The sequence below is a fragment of the Sceloporus occidentalis genome, unplaced genomic scaffold (genome assembly GCF_023333645.1).
Source record: "Sceloporus occidentalis isolate IW3139 unplaced genomic scaffold, rSceOcc1.0.p SCAF_2, whole genome shotgun sequence".
NCBI lineage: Eukaryota > Metazoa > Chordata > Lepidosauria > Squamata > Phrynosomatidae > Sceloporus > Sceloporus occidentalis.
The window spans coordinates 258,106,734-258,121,885 of record NW_028316982.1 but is presented as its reverse complement, the minus strand read 5'-3'; the positions used below and the strand labels follow the sequence as shown (position 1 = coordinate 258,121,885).

The following is a 15,152-nucleotide window of genomic DNA, read 5'->3' as shown; positions in this document are numbered from 1 at the left end:
GTTACATTCTGCTTTAATATGTAGAGAGATCTTGTAGTACTTTTGAGACTAACTGAAAGAAAGAAGTTGGCAGCATGAGCTTTTGTAGGCTTATTTGTACTTATGTCTACTTAAATGCATCTGAGGAAGTAGACTTAAGGTCCAACCCACAATGCAGAAATAATCCCATTTGAAACTGCTTTAACTGCCCTGGCTCAATACTAGGGAATTCTGGAAACTAGTTTTAAGAGACATTTAGCCTTCTGTGTCAGAGAGCTCTGAGGCTACAATGGATTACAGTTCCCAGGAGTCCCTAAATCTATAAAAACTCAAGCTGCCAACTTCTTTCTTTCAGTTGGTCTTAAACATGGCACAAGATTTCTCTGCATACTGAATTTACACAGCTATATCTTTGAATTAAGTTTTTATGTTTTAAATCGAGTTTCAACACAAGACTGTGTAGACATCAAACCATGGTTTTCTGTTTTGAACATCAGACCATGGTTTTCTGTTTTAAACCAGGTAACATAAGGAAAAGAAGAGAACAAGCAGAACTTGGATGAGCTATGTTTCTTTGGACTAAATTGTCAGAATTCATGAGCTTTCATGGTCACTAACTGTTTGACTGGTGGATTCTGGGAGTTTGGATCCAAAAAGGAACTCTTCCCAGCTTTAAAGATGAGGGATTATGCATTTGTACTGTTTGTTCCCAGATTCTGAAAAATGGTTTAGTAGTCTGGGAAATGAACATGCAAAGCAGCCCAGCAAGTAACTATATTAATTGACCAGCTGCCTCCTTTGGGTCAAAATGGAGTTTGGGAGGAGGAAGAAGAGTGCATAAGTCCAGGCCTTATGTTATGCGTGTAAAGCAGGAATGGGGGATCCTGTAACAAACTGAATAGTTGGACTATAACTCCCATCATCCCTCACTGTGGTCCTTGTGAGCTGTGACTGTTGGCAGTTAGAATGCATTGTGAGTTCCCCACTCACAATATGTGAAATCATATTCTAACTTTTGTCCTCCAGAGATTCTCAAACCCATCATCCTCAGCCAGTGTGGCCGGAATCTAAGGCTATGGAAGTTGTATTACAACACCTGAAAGAAACTCTGCTAGAACATGGCCACATAGCCCGAAAAACCCACAAAAAACTTTGGATGCCGGCCATAAAAGCCTTCGACTTTTCATAGTCCAATACTCAAACCACTATGTGACACTGTTGGGATAGGCTGCGCTAAACTGTAATTTATTGTTGCCTACATAATGTTTTTCTAATGGATTATTCACATGATGGAACTGAGCTGGACATGGGCGTTTCTTGTCCATTTGAGATAAAATAATGTTTTTTGTATGGCTTCCTGACCAGAGTGCCCTCTCAGCCATCTGTGTCAAACATTATATGAGACTTGAACCACTTTAGGAATTATTTTAGTTGTTTAGCCACTTAATCCATCAAGGTAAGGTGACTGCATAATGGCTGCAAAGAGTTTTCCTTGGCTGCCTGCCTCACTCCTAAATTAAACAAAGGTTTTTCCAGGCAACCTATTTTACAGCCAAGAAAGAAATATAAACAGACACATTTTAGGAATGTAAAAAGCCTGCAGACATCGCATGCTGGAATTTTCTGAAACCTCATCTGTATATATCCCTAATGTCATAAAGCCACATCATGATGGAAAAATCTATCCGTTTCTCTTTCTCCTGCATTGACATGGATTAAACCTCAAGTCCTTTGGATCCTAAATGCCCCCCCACCCCATTTTGAACAATTTGTAAAAAAAATGAACACCCTCCCCTTCAATTTGGACTGGCCAAATCCAGACAGTACAGTTATTCCCAGCATATGGATGTGATGTAGGTGTCATGGTTTGAATGTTGCACTACGACACTTGGAGACCAAGGTTTGAATCCCCGTTTGGCCATGGAAATCCACAGGGTGACCTTGGGCAAGTTACACTCTCTCAGCCTCAGAGGATGGCAATGACAGACCTCCCCAGAAGAAGCTTGCCAAGGAAAGCCCATGATAGGTTTGCCTTAGAGTTGCTATGAGTTGGAAATGACCTGAAGGCACACGGACAACAAAAAGGACTAGGTTGTCACTTCCTCACTTCCTGCATTTTTATTTTTTATTAATTTAGATGGGAAGCCACTCAGAAAATAGAGGTGGCAATAATTATTCAGCACTAATGTGGTGGAATGCAGAGATTCAAACCCAGACCTTCAAGAGTTAAGCATTCAAAGCTCAGGGCCTGGTAGGCACATCTTGCCAACTTTACTTCCCTGCACATTCAAATATTTCAGATTTTGGTTTTTTTCTACCTGGGATAAGAAGACATTTGTGAATTTTGGTATAAACTGAGAAAATATTCTCACTCATCCTAACCATCATTTGTCAAAACCCATATCTGGGGTAGCTGTGTTGGCCATATAGCAAAGTATTGCATCATCCAAAATCCACAAAAGAGTGATATCTTTTTTGGGCCAACAAAAATACCCATTATACATGTAGCAAGCATTCAAAGCTCCACTGGCTTCTTCATTAGGCAACATGTTAAAAACCATACAGGATAATTTTTAATTTCCCCCCTCCCATTTGGATTTTAACACTTTGCCTGACGAAGAAGCCAGTGGAGCTTCGAAAGCTTGCAACACATAAAATTTGCATTTTGGTTGGTCCCATAAAGGTGTTGGTCCCATAAAGGTATCACCCTTTTGTGGATTTTGGATTGTGCGTAATTTGTCAGTTTTGAGTTGTGGCTGTCTGGTGCCATCTGCTGGAAATGATGCAAAACTAAAGTAATAAGAAAGCAGCTGCTGGATCCAAGTGAAAGGACCACCTAACCTAGTGATCTGTTGGATATTTTGTCCAGATATTTTGGACTTCAGCTCCCAGACGCCGCATTTCAGCAAAACAGTTTAGAGGAATTGTGGCAGTTGAAGTCCAAAATTTCTGGAGGACCGGAGTTTGGGAGTCACTGATCAGATCAGGCTTTGGTTGTCAATATTCTGTGGCAGTGGGGGGAATGCCATGTCATCAAGGTCATAAAACACCTCTGGATTTTACTCCCAACTTTAAAGGAGTCCACAGTGCTAAACCTATTTTGAAAAGTTGCAGCAAGTCCATGTTGCTGCTTTTTTAACTTAAATTTTTACCGAGTTTTTGCATTAGAACATATAAAGTCTGAATAACAATGACAAAAACATCAACAACAACATGTCCATGTTGTTTTTACAGAAATTTAAATTTCAGAGTAAAATCTGGAGAAGATTCAGTGGTCCCACTAACATTGGTGCCATGAGCTACCTCTGCCAATACTGGATAGCCAAAAGTTTTGGGGAAACTCAGAACAGTTTGGAAAAGCAACAGTGCTTTCCATGTTGTTTGTTCCTCTTTCTGAAAAACATTTCCTACTTAAGGGTACCAGACTGGAAACTAGAGATGTGCAGAAGTGGGAAATTCAGCAGGTGTTGCTTATTAGCTGGATGCATGCTAAGCCGCAATTGCTGAAATTTCTTTTTTGCACAACCCTTAAAGGTACAGGAAAAATCTCCAGTATTCAGTCTGGCAGCCTTAAAAGTTCTGGTGGAACACATCATATCCTTGCCATGTTTTACAGTAGAGGATGAGGATCTGTGCCCTTTCAGGTGTTCTTTGAAGTGCACTTTAATTTCTCATCATTGCCTTTTTTTCATGTAAAGGAAGCATCACAGACTTGGAACATCTACTTAGGAAGGTCAAAGAAAAAAGTGCAAATAAGAATAACAACCACAGAGGATCTTCCTAAATTCAACCTAGTTAATAAAGAAATTGAAATACACTTGGCTCTCTGTATCCACAGATTATTTATACACAGAGTCACGCATCCATGGCTTGAAAATATTAAAAATATATAAATTCCAAAAAACAAGCTTGATTTTGCCAATTTATATAAGGAACACAATTTTACTGTGCAAATGTATTTAATGGGGATTGGGCATCCATGGATTTTGCTATACACAGGGGGTCCTCGAACCAAACCCCAATCGATACCAAGAGCCTACTGTACTTAAAGAGTTTCCATACCTTAGATCAAATAGTGATAAGAATATAGATTGCAGTCAACAAATAAGTGGTAGACTAGGACTAGGAAGAACAACCATGAAGGAACTAGAAAAGATCCTAAAATGTAAAGATATACAACTGAGCACTAAAGTCAGAATCATCCAAGCCATTGAATTCCCCATCATCTTGTATGGGTAAAAGAGCTGGACAGTAAAGAACGCTGACAGAAAGAAAATCAATGCATTTGAAATGTGGTGCTGGAGAAGAGCAATGTCTCATGAGATATCATGTGAGATGTCTCATCCACAGGGCTGCCAAGAGTTGGGATAGACAAGGGCAGTTAACAACACCAAGAAGAAATAAATAAATAAAATGGTTGCTTATTTACTTTATGTTGTTTTGTTTCAACTTTCGGGAAGAGGGGTGTGTGAGGTTTTCTTCATCGGGTGTATGGCTCCTTTTGGATAACTCATGAGAAAGGGTGCCATTCGGTACTCTGGTCTAGACAGTAAAATGTCTGGCTATGGCTCCGCCATTGAATTATGGGTCTGAGGAACAAGAAATAAAGCCCAACTGGGGAAAGAAGAACACATTGCTGGGAAGCAGTGTAGAACAACAAGATGAATTGTTGCTGTTGTCGCCTGGGTTTATCCATTAAGAACCAGAGAGCATATACAGAATTCGAAAGAAACACCCAGGCTAGCTGTCACGGATTCAGATATTATTATGCAGAATCCTAAAGAGGTAAATCCCTAATTGTTTGTAGCCTGTAAATTGTACACTCAGAATAGATCAGCTGAATAACAACCAAAAGTTGTTTTCCGCTCTGTGTCTCTGCCTTGGTTGGGATCCATCTTTAGCTATCAAGACTCTAGGTTGCCTTTCTGTGGTTTCTAGCATTTGTTGTTGCATTTTTAAACCTTTCTTTAGAGAATAGAACCTGAAGTCATTAATAATGGAACAAGAATGCATTTATATAATGGCTCCATCTAGCAGTAGGAGCCAAAAAGCTCTTTATCTGCCACATACTGCATCACGACTGTCAAAGGTTTTGCACAAGGGTTGCAGTTTTCTTTCTTTTTCTCTAATTTGGTCTCCTGGGAGTAGACAATTTTATTATGACTTAGGCAAGTAGCCCTTAAACCATCTTTATCTTTAGGGCTGCTTCCACATAAGTTTGTTTCTGGAAGAACCTCTTGCATGACAGCCACAAAAGCGGAGGAGCCTGGAGAATATTCTAAGGTACACAAACAGAGACCTGTAACAGTTAAGGCTGATCTATACACAAGCCAACTTCTGGTTTATCTTGGAATTTTTGTTTGATGCCTTGTTTAGGTCAAAAGTAATGTCATGCCTATTTATAAAATGGCTGCCACAACAGGCATGGCCAATCAGAAAACATCTGCCACAGAAAAAACAAAACTTGAGGCTAAACAACTAGTGAACTTTAGTTGCCATGGCTGTAATCTATGGAATACTGTAGTTTGGTAAGGTATTTAGAATTCTCTGTACAGTATTTTGAATTCTTCTGTGCTGATTCACCAAATTACAAAGATTCTATCAGATACAGCCTTTGCCATGGATACAGCCATTGCAAGTGAAATCAAAGTGCAAGAAACCTTGGCCAAACTTTCCATTGCCTGTTTGTGATGCAATGACACAAATTCACTCAAAACAATAAGTTAAAGCACTCTATATAATAATTTGAGAAAAGGGGGAGGGGGATCCATAGGTGCAGCATTAAAAAAAATCTGCTTCAAATGCCTTGCATATCGAAGAACAACAACGCTGTTCACCTTTGGAAAAAGCTCAGACACAGCATCAAGTGAGCTTCTCAAACTGAGATTCCAACAATTGTGTAACTTTGCCAGGGAAGGCCCTGCTCCATCTTATGAATGCCAATTAACTTCAACAACAACAACAATAATAATAATTTTAAATTATTTTCCTGCTTCTCTTCAAGGCTTGAAGTGGGGCACAACATGTTAAAATACAAAACACAATTTTTAAAAAAGAAAACAAATACAGCCAACAGTTAAAATACAATACTATAAAGCCATTAAACTGCACTCATATGAATACATTCTTTAAAATACAGAAATTAAAAAGTCATGATTTAAAATTGACTGGGTAGGCCTGCTGGAAGAGATGTGTTGTTTTAATGTTGTTTCAAATGCTGTCAGTGTTTTCAGCTTTCGTATCACTTCCAGCAGGTCATTCCATAGTCGGGGGCCAGCAACCAAAAGGGAGCAAAACCAAGAACTGGACCTCCCTTGGAAATCTAAAGAGACCTCCACCAGCTGTGATAACAGTGGGGTAAAACTATAAACCTCCATCACAATTTGCCTTCTGTACTTGCTCACAGTTTTCAGTGTTTTGTACATTTCTCCATTCTTCCCTGTGGATTAAAGACATGACTACTTTGTCCTCCTTGATTATTTTACATACATCCCATCTGATAGGTAGGATGTTTCTTTTAAACACAAAGGATGCCAGGTACGAAAAGGAGACAATGGTCAACAGAGTGATGAGCATTGTGACTATTTTAAATGGGAATAGCTGAATGTAGGTCCCATCAACAAGAGAGCATCCTAGGTAACAGAGGACTGGGGGAATCTTCAGGGCAGGCTCCCCTGCCAATAGCCGCAGCAGAAACCCAACTAGGAACCCAGCGGCTGAGCCATAGGTGTTGGTACTAGGAATAAAGAGGACACAGCAGAGCTGGGGAAAGAGGAGGGCATACACCAGCTCTCCACCAAGGAACCAAAGGTCATAAATGGAATGGGAGTAAAAAGCCAGGGCAGTAGCCATTATTCCAAAGGCAACTGTTGCCACTCTCATTGCCCATAATACATCTTTTTCTGTTGCCTATAAAAGAGACAAACAGAGAATAAAACACTGCAGTATACCAACAATACACAGTTAAAGCTATTTAATACCAACTATTTGACTATCATGGGTTCACTAGTCTGGTGAGATATTTAGGCTGCATCTGCACTGCAGAAATAATGCAGTTTGAGATCACTTTCACTGCCATGGCTCCATGCTATGTAATCCTGGGATTTGTAGCTTGTGGCAAAAGAGCTCCTGCTCCAGAGTCTCTCTCTCTCTCAAGTTTAAATACAATGGCATAGCAAAATGGTGCCTATTATATAGAGTGGCAAAATCAAGGTTTCCTTTTTGAAATTTATATATTTTTTGAATATTTTCAAGCTGTGGATGCTTGAATCAGTGAGTAAAGAATCTGTGGATAGGGAGGGCCAACTGTATTTCATTAGCCCTTCCTTTCTTCCTGTTTTGTTTTTAACTTCAGACTTCAGCAAACATCAGGAAAGATTTAACAGGTTGATCTGTAGCTGCTGGTTTCATCTGCCAACAATTAAAAATTTGCACTTAGCTAACTAATTTGCAATTAGTTAAGGATCTAGGACCTTATCGCACACACAATTTTCAACGTTTTGGGGACGGAAGGAGGACGCTCGTGTGCGCGCGCATCCGGCAGAAAACGGAGTTTATCGCACACGAAGACGTCCTCCAAGAGGCCCCGTTCCCCCCCCGGCGTGCACCCGTTCGCGTCCAGCCCTGACGGGCGCCATTTTTTGCCAATGGAAGGTAATCCGTCAGGCAAAAATCATGCCCGTCAGGCCTGGACGCGAACAGGTGCATGCCGGGGGGTGGAATGGGGCCTCTTGGAGGACGTCTTCGTGTGCGATAAACTCTGTTTTCTGCAGCATGCGTGCGCACACGAGCGTCCTCCTTCCGTCCCCAGAATGTGTGTGCAATAAGGTCCGAAGTTAAGTAGAAGTCTGATCAGGATTTCAGCTAGACAAATTCCTTCTTCCACTCAGTCGCCGCTGATGCCCATTGGAGCTGATAGGGCAAATCACTAGGGTCAATCTTATTAGAACTAACTACTGTAAAATTAGTTCACTATTCAGAATCCCTCCTTGCAGCCTTTAGGTATACATACTTGTTCCTGCATTGTTTGAGATGTAGACACCAAATAAAGTAGCAACCCACCTTTTGTCTGAGAACTTTTCTGTAGATATTATGAGCAAACATAGAGCTGGCGGAGAGCAAGGCAGAATCACCAGAAGACATCACAGCGGCCGCAATGGCAGCCAAGCCACTGACCGAGATAGACATGGGGCAGAGATAGCGGAGAACTAGTGGAAGGATAAGGGCAGACTCTCCTCTCTCACTGGGAGCAGGAAGGCCATAGTCCGTCTGATTCCAGTCTGAGAAAGAGGAAGCATTATATTAAATAACTGATCAGATTTCAACATGCCAATTGGCTTCCAGGCCAAGGTGCTGCTGTTTACCTTTAAACTTCCATATGGTTTGATACTGAAATACCTGAAGCCAAGGAGTGTTTTTTCCCATATCAATCTCCTATGCTTAGAGACCTTCAAGTAAGGATCTCCTTCACTAGTAAGAGAAATACATTATGTGCATCAAGTGGGATCTGTGTGGCCTATGGTCCACAGAATCCTGCTGAAATCCCCAGAGAGGTCCTCACAGCTTTCCACATCACCAGAAAAAGCATGGAGCCTTTCAGCCTCCCCATTCCACCATCACAGGGGAAAATATCAGCAAAGAAGTGTGATTGTCCATTTTAGGGGTCTGAGGGTGACCTTTCAATGTGGCTGGTTTGCCTCCAGTGAAGATGACAATGAGATTGATGAGGACGGTGATGATGAGGATAGACTTTATTTGTAGCCTGATTGTGGTCACTGGCTCTTCTGGCTAGGAGATTCTGGGGCTTATAGTCCAACTTTTCCAAGCTCTCTCTCCTCTTGTTTGAAGACTCTCCATTTTTTCTGTTGCTTAAAAAAAGGACCCCCCACAAGACCTAAAATAGCTCAGGGACACCCTCCCCCAAAAGCTGGTAAAAATAGCCCCATATTCTGGAGTGTGTGTGTAAATGTGGGTCTATCACACTTGAAACTAGCCCTCTAGCCTTGCCCATATCTGCTTTAGATCTGGGAATACACTGGCTAAAATAATTTCCTGAAGTGGTTGACCACTAGACCTGTTCCTTATCATGCAAATATTGGAAGTGAACAGGCATCATTGCTTGTTTCTTTAGTAATAAGGGGTAGATCGGGAATTTTTAAAGTGCATGTCTTGTTTTTCTCTTTATGCTCCTAGATTCAAGTCTTTTCTACTTCATGCCTACAGAGGCCACTTCCTCCTTCCCCCTTTTCTCCAAGAGTCAGTGTTAGTGATTTATAACCCTTCTCAAAAGGAAGCATCCATGCGACTTCTTGGCCTCAGGATGGCTCATATATGCAAACATGAGAGTCAACTTCTACTGAAGTTTAGGTAATTTTCCTTTTAACTGTGAAGTCGAAGGCTTTCGTGGCTGACTTCCATAGTTTTTTGTGGGTTTTTCAGACTATGTGGCTATGTTCTAGAAGAGTTTCTTCCTGACGTTTGGCCAGCATCTGTGGCTGGCATCTTCAGATGATATACACTCAACTTTTTCCAGACAAACATCCTGTGAAGATGCCAGCCACAGATGCTGGTAAAACGTCAGGAAGAAACTTTTCTAGAACATGGCCACATAGCCCAAAAACCCCACAAAAAACTATTCTTTTTGACCATCTAGTTTCCTATTTTTGATGGATTTCTTGCAACAATAAAGTAAGTTTTATTTATTTTAACCTTACTAGAGGATCCTGCATATTTCAGTCCTGTTTTATACCAGAAGTTCATATTGTACTGGGACATGCTGCACTCTTCATAATATAAATACCAATACTTTCCTACAGTAAGCATGTTTACCTGTGGAAGCAGCTACTGCGCCAATGAGCACAGAAGGGATGGCCATGATGAAGCATCCCAGCCCAGAAAGACAGGAGATGAGCCTGGCTTGCTTTGAGGAAGAAGCTGAGAGAACTCGCTGGAAGTAGGTTTGCCATGGGATGCCACCAAGAACCTGGAAGATTAACACAACGTCAGCATTTTTGCTCAAGCATCAGCCACCCATCCAGATGTTCCTCAAGGTGCATGGTGGTAGCATGTGCTCATTGGCGCATGGGAAGGCCAATTCTCAACCTGAATAAATTGGTCTGGGGCTTACTTGTCAGGTGTCTTCCACACTGCATTATTTTAATCTTTTGACAGTATTTTACTTGCCGTGACTTTCTCCTATGGAATCTGAGGATTTGTAATTCTATCTGGTATTTGGAAGTCTCCTTCAGAATGCAGCAACAGCAGAGTTTCCATTCAACTCTGAGCAACTTCAGGGGGATCAGCAATGAAATCAAGGGTGGCTTTACCCGCCCCGCAATAGTAGATCAACTTGGTGTCACCTTGTCACAAAATAATAACGGAACAAGCAGCACTTTCTTATCTACTCACCTCTGTAATAGTTCTTACCAAATATAAAAAGTCATCCAGCCACCTTCCAAAATACTGCACTTCTACTTTCCCAATCCAAGGTGCTTGAAGCAAGTTGTGGGAAGCAGTATAAGCAAGGCTTTCTGTTGCAGAGTTCATGATGGCAAAAGGGATACAAACACTCTTGTTGTAAAAACAGAAACATGAAGGTTATGTTAATGTTTGCCCCTCATTTTCTGGCTTCAAAAATATTCCACATGCTTCCACATTGACCCAACTCCTGACTAAATTTGGTTTAGGAACTAGGTTTTGGCTGTACCCCTTTCGTCATCCATGGCTACTCTCTATACGTTTCACAGTTGCCCATCCACAATTATCATGTGGACATCAGAATGGGCCAGGCCCGCAAGTCATGTGTTTTCCATACTATGAAGCCCTTTCATACTACTCAGTTATAATTCTATGGAGTTTATCACACGAAGGAGATTGGGAGTTTATGCTGTGAATATTCTGGAAAATTACATAATTATGCGAAATGATTTCACACGTCGCCGCACAAAACCTGCCATTAAAGTGGTCACAAAGAAGCATTAATACGCATCTTTTTACTTTCAGATTTCAGCAACAATGCATGTCCATGCAATTGTGTGTGATAATCATTTGCGCAATTACTCACATTTTCACTTTATTTGTGGGATGCTTTAAATGCCCTTTAATCTCTCTTTAATGCCGAAATTAACCCCAATGTGATAAACTCCTATAATTCCATTTTAACTGCCATGCTAATGTCCTATGGAATCCTGGGATTTGTAGTGTAGGGAGCATTTAGAATTCTCAGCCAGAAAACTCTACTGCCTCAGAAGACTACAAACCCCAGAGTTCCATAGGATGTTGCCATGGATACTGAAATGGAATCATTGGGCTATAATTGTGAAGTATGGAAGGGCCTTTTGTTGAGACACATTATATTTATGTTTAAATTCTTGGCACTATTTCTTAATCTGTATTTACACATATGTATTAGCATATGAGTATTTCATGAAAATTTCCATCCTCTTTTGTCTTCTGCAGTGATATACCTCCTTTTGAGGGATGTGATCCAAACATGGTCATCCTATGTCCCACTGAATATAGTCCTTATTCCTTTAATGGGATGGATCACTTCTAACAATTGGTACCCATCAGAGAGCCACAAAGATTGAAAATCTTTGTGATATAACAATATTAGAACTTACCAGGCTGACTGCTATAAAAATCAATTGTATTACATCTGTATATGCGACCGAATACAGGCCACCTAGCAAAGTGTAGATGATAACTATGCACGCAGAAAAAATGATGGCTAAATATCCTTGGATATCCAAAATGACTTTTATGGTTGCTCCTGTGAAAAAAGGACAATCTTGAGCTGCAGCAGAATATTTAAATGCTAGGCAATTTCCCATACAGAAATATAACTGTGCCCTGGATATTTGAAAGAATTAGCCTTTAGGCTGCATCTGCACTGCAGAAATAATGCAATTTGACATTGCTTTAACTGCTATGGCTCAATGTTCTGGAATTCTGGGATTTGTAGTTTTGTGAGCTATTTAGCATTCTTTGTCAGAAAGCTCTGGTACCACAACAGACTACAAAAGCCAGGATTCCATGGTGTTGAGCAATGGCAATTAAAGCAGTATCAAACTGCATTAATTATATACAGCATATTATAACAGATTGTTACTTGGCTTTCTAACAGATTCACTGTGGGTTAAAATACTTGCTATGTTATGTACATAATGTATAGATTAACTTTTCTTTCCTGTTAAATTCTATTGTGGCACATGTAGAAGAAATTCATAACTCAGATTAGAGGAGTCCAGTGTTGTGGATTTCTGTTTCAAATGGGGGGGGGGGAATTGTTTATTGATATGTTTTCTTGATTATTTACTGACCATACTGTTGCTCACTCCTCGTGTTTAATTATCTCTTTAATAGATGTTGCTTTAGTTGTTATATTGTTTTCATCATTACAGAAATTTGTTTTTTAAATCTGTTTTCACCGGTAACTGCATTTAATTTTTTTAAAAAATGAAAAGCCAGATTTAAATATTCTTACAAAATCAGTAAATAAAAAAATAAGCCTTATAGAAGTGGCAACCAATGGTTCCAGTGACAGAGGATGATGGTAGATCCATTCTGGCTTTTAGTCAGAACTTTCAAGTAGCTGATGAAAATACAGATTCTGTACTACAGAACCTATTTTGGGAGGAGGGTGGATATCGCAGTTTGGACTAAAACCCTGAGCAGATTCACTGCCCCACTGACATGGAAGTCACCAGGCCACATTGTTCTATAGGAAGAATGCAGAGCTCCAGTCCAGAGGTTAGAGGGGACTTAAACCTTCTGGGCTCAGCTGGATGCATTTATTCATGTTTTGAATCCTCTCCCTGTGCAGGGACTAAAGATTGCATGGCTGGGGATGATAGGAACTGTGATTAAACACAACAGGAAGGTACCATGCTGAGGAAAGTTTCTGTGGACATTATGAAGACTGTCAGATAATCAACAGACATTACCTAAAGAAGCAAGGATAGCTGCAAACCAGAAGATGTCCGCAGTCAATGGTGGGATAAAGAGGAGAGTTGCCATCACATTCCCATACATCTCTTGGATTGGGTCCATCATAGTCACATAGTTCTTCTTTCTCATTGGATTGACAAAGAAAAACCCACCTGTTCAGAAATCAGTCATACTACTATCAGTTTTCTAAGTGATTGGAAAAGTCGATTTGTAGACAAAAACTCCTAGAATCCCACCCACTGGGTGGCTTTCAGTGGTCTTAACAATATTGCGAGCTTTTGAGTGTCACTGGCATTTTGTTTTGACTTGTTTTTATCTATGCCTGCTTGGGGACCCTGTGAGGCTCAACAGTGAGCGCCCCATTCAAAAAAGATATCAGAAAGGGGTTGTGCATGGGTGGAAAAAGATTGTTCAGTATTTATAGTTTGAAAGTGTGGAATCTTGTTTGCTTTTTAAACAATATTTACCAACAAAAAGGGACAAAGCAAATCCAGCTGGAGCTTGAACCCACACCAGTCCTCTTGATGGAAGATAGACTATTTCAGCAGTGCCATTGATATATGCTCCTCCAACCCATGTTGCTGAAAAAATACAAGAAAAAAAAGGGAATGTGATACTAATGGGCATGTGTGGAAAGGTATACGAACTTTGAGACTTCTGTTCTCATCACCTCTTTTCTTCTTCTGTGGAGATTATCACACACAGATAGGATAGGGACAGGATTGCTCCCCCATCCTTATCCCGTCCATGACAGCAATTGCGTGAAAGCCTTTCATAACGTAATGCTGATCCTGTCATTATCCTGTCATTGAAAAGGCATTGCATTAACAGGAACTCCTGTTAATGCAAAATGTTGGGCAATGCCACTTCAGTGACGGGAGAATGACAGAATCAGTGTGACGTCACATGAAAGTATTTCACGTGATCACTGTCACTTACGCTTTCCGGATGGGATAATGTCTAGATAAGCACTACGTCATCTGAAAGTTCTTCCATGTGATCACATGGGAAGGACAGGACAGGACAGAGATGGGACAATGACATTCTGTGCCTTATGTGATAATCTCTTCTGTCTTCTCTACTTAAGCAGACAAAGGCTGCTGCCATACTGCAGAATCAATAGTGTTTGATACCACTTTTAACTACCGTGGCTCAATGCTATGAAATCCTGGGATTTGTAGTTTGTTGTAGCATCAGAGCACTCCGACAAAAGCTAAATATCTATCCCACAAAACTATAAATCCAACAATTCCATAGCATTGAGCCATGGCTGTTAAAGCAGTGTCAAACTGCATTAATTCTGCAGTGTAGATGTAGCCTTTGACTGAAAGCCCTTCAAAGAGAAGGCTGTTCTCTCACAGCCCTTCATGTCTGCAAAGTAACACACGTACCCACCCTTTGTCTGAAACCTTCTTTAAGCCACAGATCCATAGACGCTGGGGGCCCTTTCACTCTGCAGTTATACCCCTCCAATGCCACTTTAACTAGAGCTCTCTGGCTGTGGATTCTATACCCCTCCCTTAACTATCCCTCCCTAACTTGAAAATCACAGCATTTCATAGGATGGAGCTATAGCAGTTAAAGTTCAATGATAGAACTATAATTATGTAATATGAAAGGGCCCTGAGAAATCTCCCATTCCATCTGTGGGGAGGGTTGTCCTTTTGGGATGTGATAAATACGCATTAATTTTTGCATCCTAAATGAAAAAAGGTGTTTAGACACCCCAATGAAGAAAAAAAAGTGTCACACTCGAGACTTCTTATGGGAAAACTTGTCTTATTCAACAGTCCATGTAGTTTTTGTTTTGTTTTTCCCCAGATGTGATTTTTTTTCAATAAAGAAAACTTTTCTGTATAACCAACACTCCAAAAGCATTACTTACCAGTTGCTGTGAAAAGTCCAACCCAAAAGTTCATGTTTCTGCCTCCCACCATAGCGACTTCGCTGGGCTTCTTGGTCTTCTCCTTTTTGCTTTTCCGAGAAGCCCATATTCCGGTGGCCAAAGTCAGACTATAAAATAACACTAAAGCTATCAAGCCACTTATGTTCAGTGCCATTCTTTTTAGAACTGAGAAAAGTGCAAATTTCTAGGGATGATCCACAGTTCAAACACCAAACATTTGTGCCTTGTCAGACGAATGCTGCACAGTGAACTGACTGACAATTAATAATGGAATTGCTGAACTGAGAAACTATGAAAAATGAGGAAAATAACTCTGGCC

At 40.6% G+C, this 15,152-nt stretch overlaps 1 protein-coding gene across 1 annotated transcript; it reads right to left on the bottom strand.

The window, feature by feature from the left end:
- Window positions 1–6,342: 6,342 nt before the first annotated feature.
- Window positions 6,343–14,987, bottom strand: LOC149320046 (high-affinity choline transporter 1-like). The gene is made up of 8 exons (XM_089508480.1): window positions 14,813–14,987; window positions 13,395–13,508; window positions 12,924–13,079; window positions 11,601–11,749; window positions 10,405–10,548; window positions 9,808–9,961; window positions 8,041–8,258; window positions 6,343–6,888 (listed from the first exon to the last, which is right to left on the bottom strand). Exons 1-8 carry the CDS (start codon window positions 14,985–14,987, stop codon window positions 6,343–6,345), a joined length of 1,656 nt encoding a protein of 551 aa, XP_089364606.1.
- Window positions 14,988–15,152: the final 165 nt, after the last annotated feature.

Coding starts and splice junctions, on each gene's coding strand:
- LOC149320046 (XM_089508480.1), bottom strand. CDS start 14,987: ATGGCACTGAACATAAGTGGCTTGATAGCTTTAGTGTTATTTTATAGT. Junction 11,750..12,923: donor AGCTATCCTTGCTTCTTTAG/GTAATGTCTGTT, acceptor CTTTTTTCACAG/GAGCAACCATAAAAGTCATT. Junction 8,259..9,807: donor CGCAGTAGCTGCTTCCACAG/GTAAACATGCTT, acceptor CCTCTTTCTCAG/ACTGGAATCAGACGGACTAT.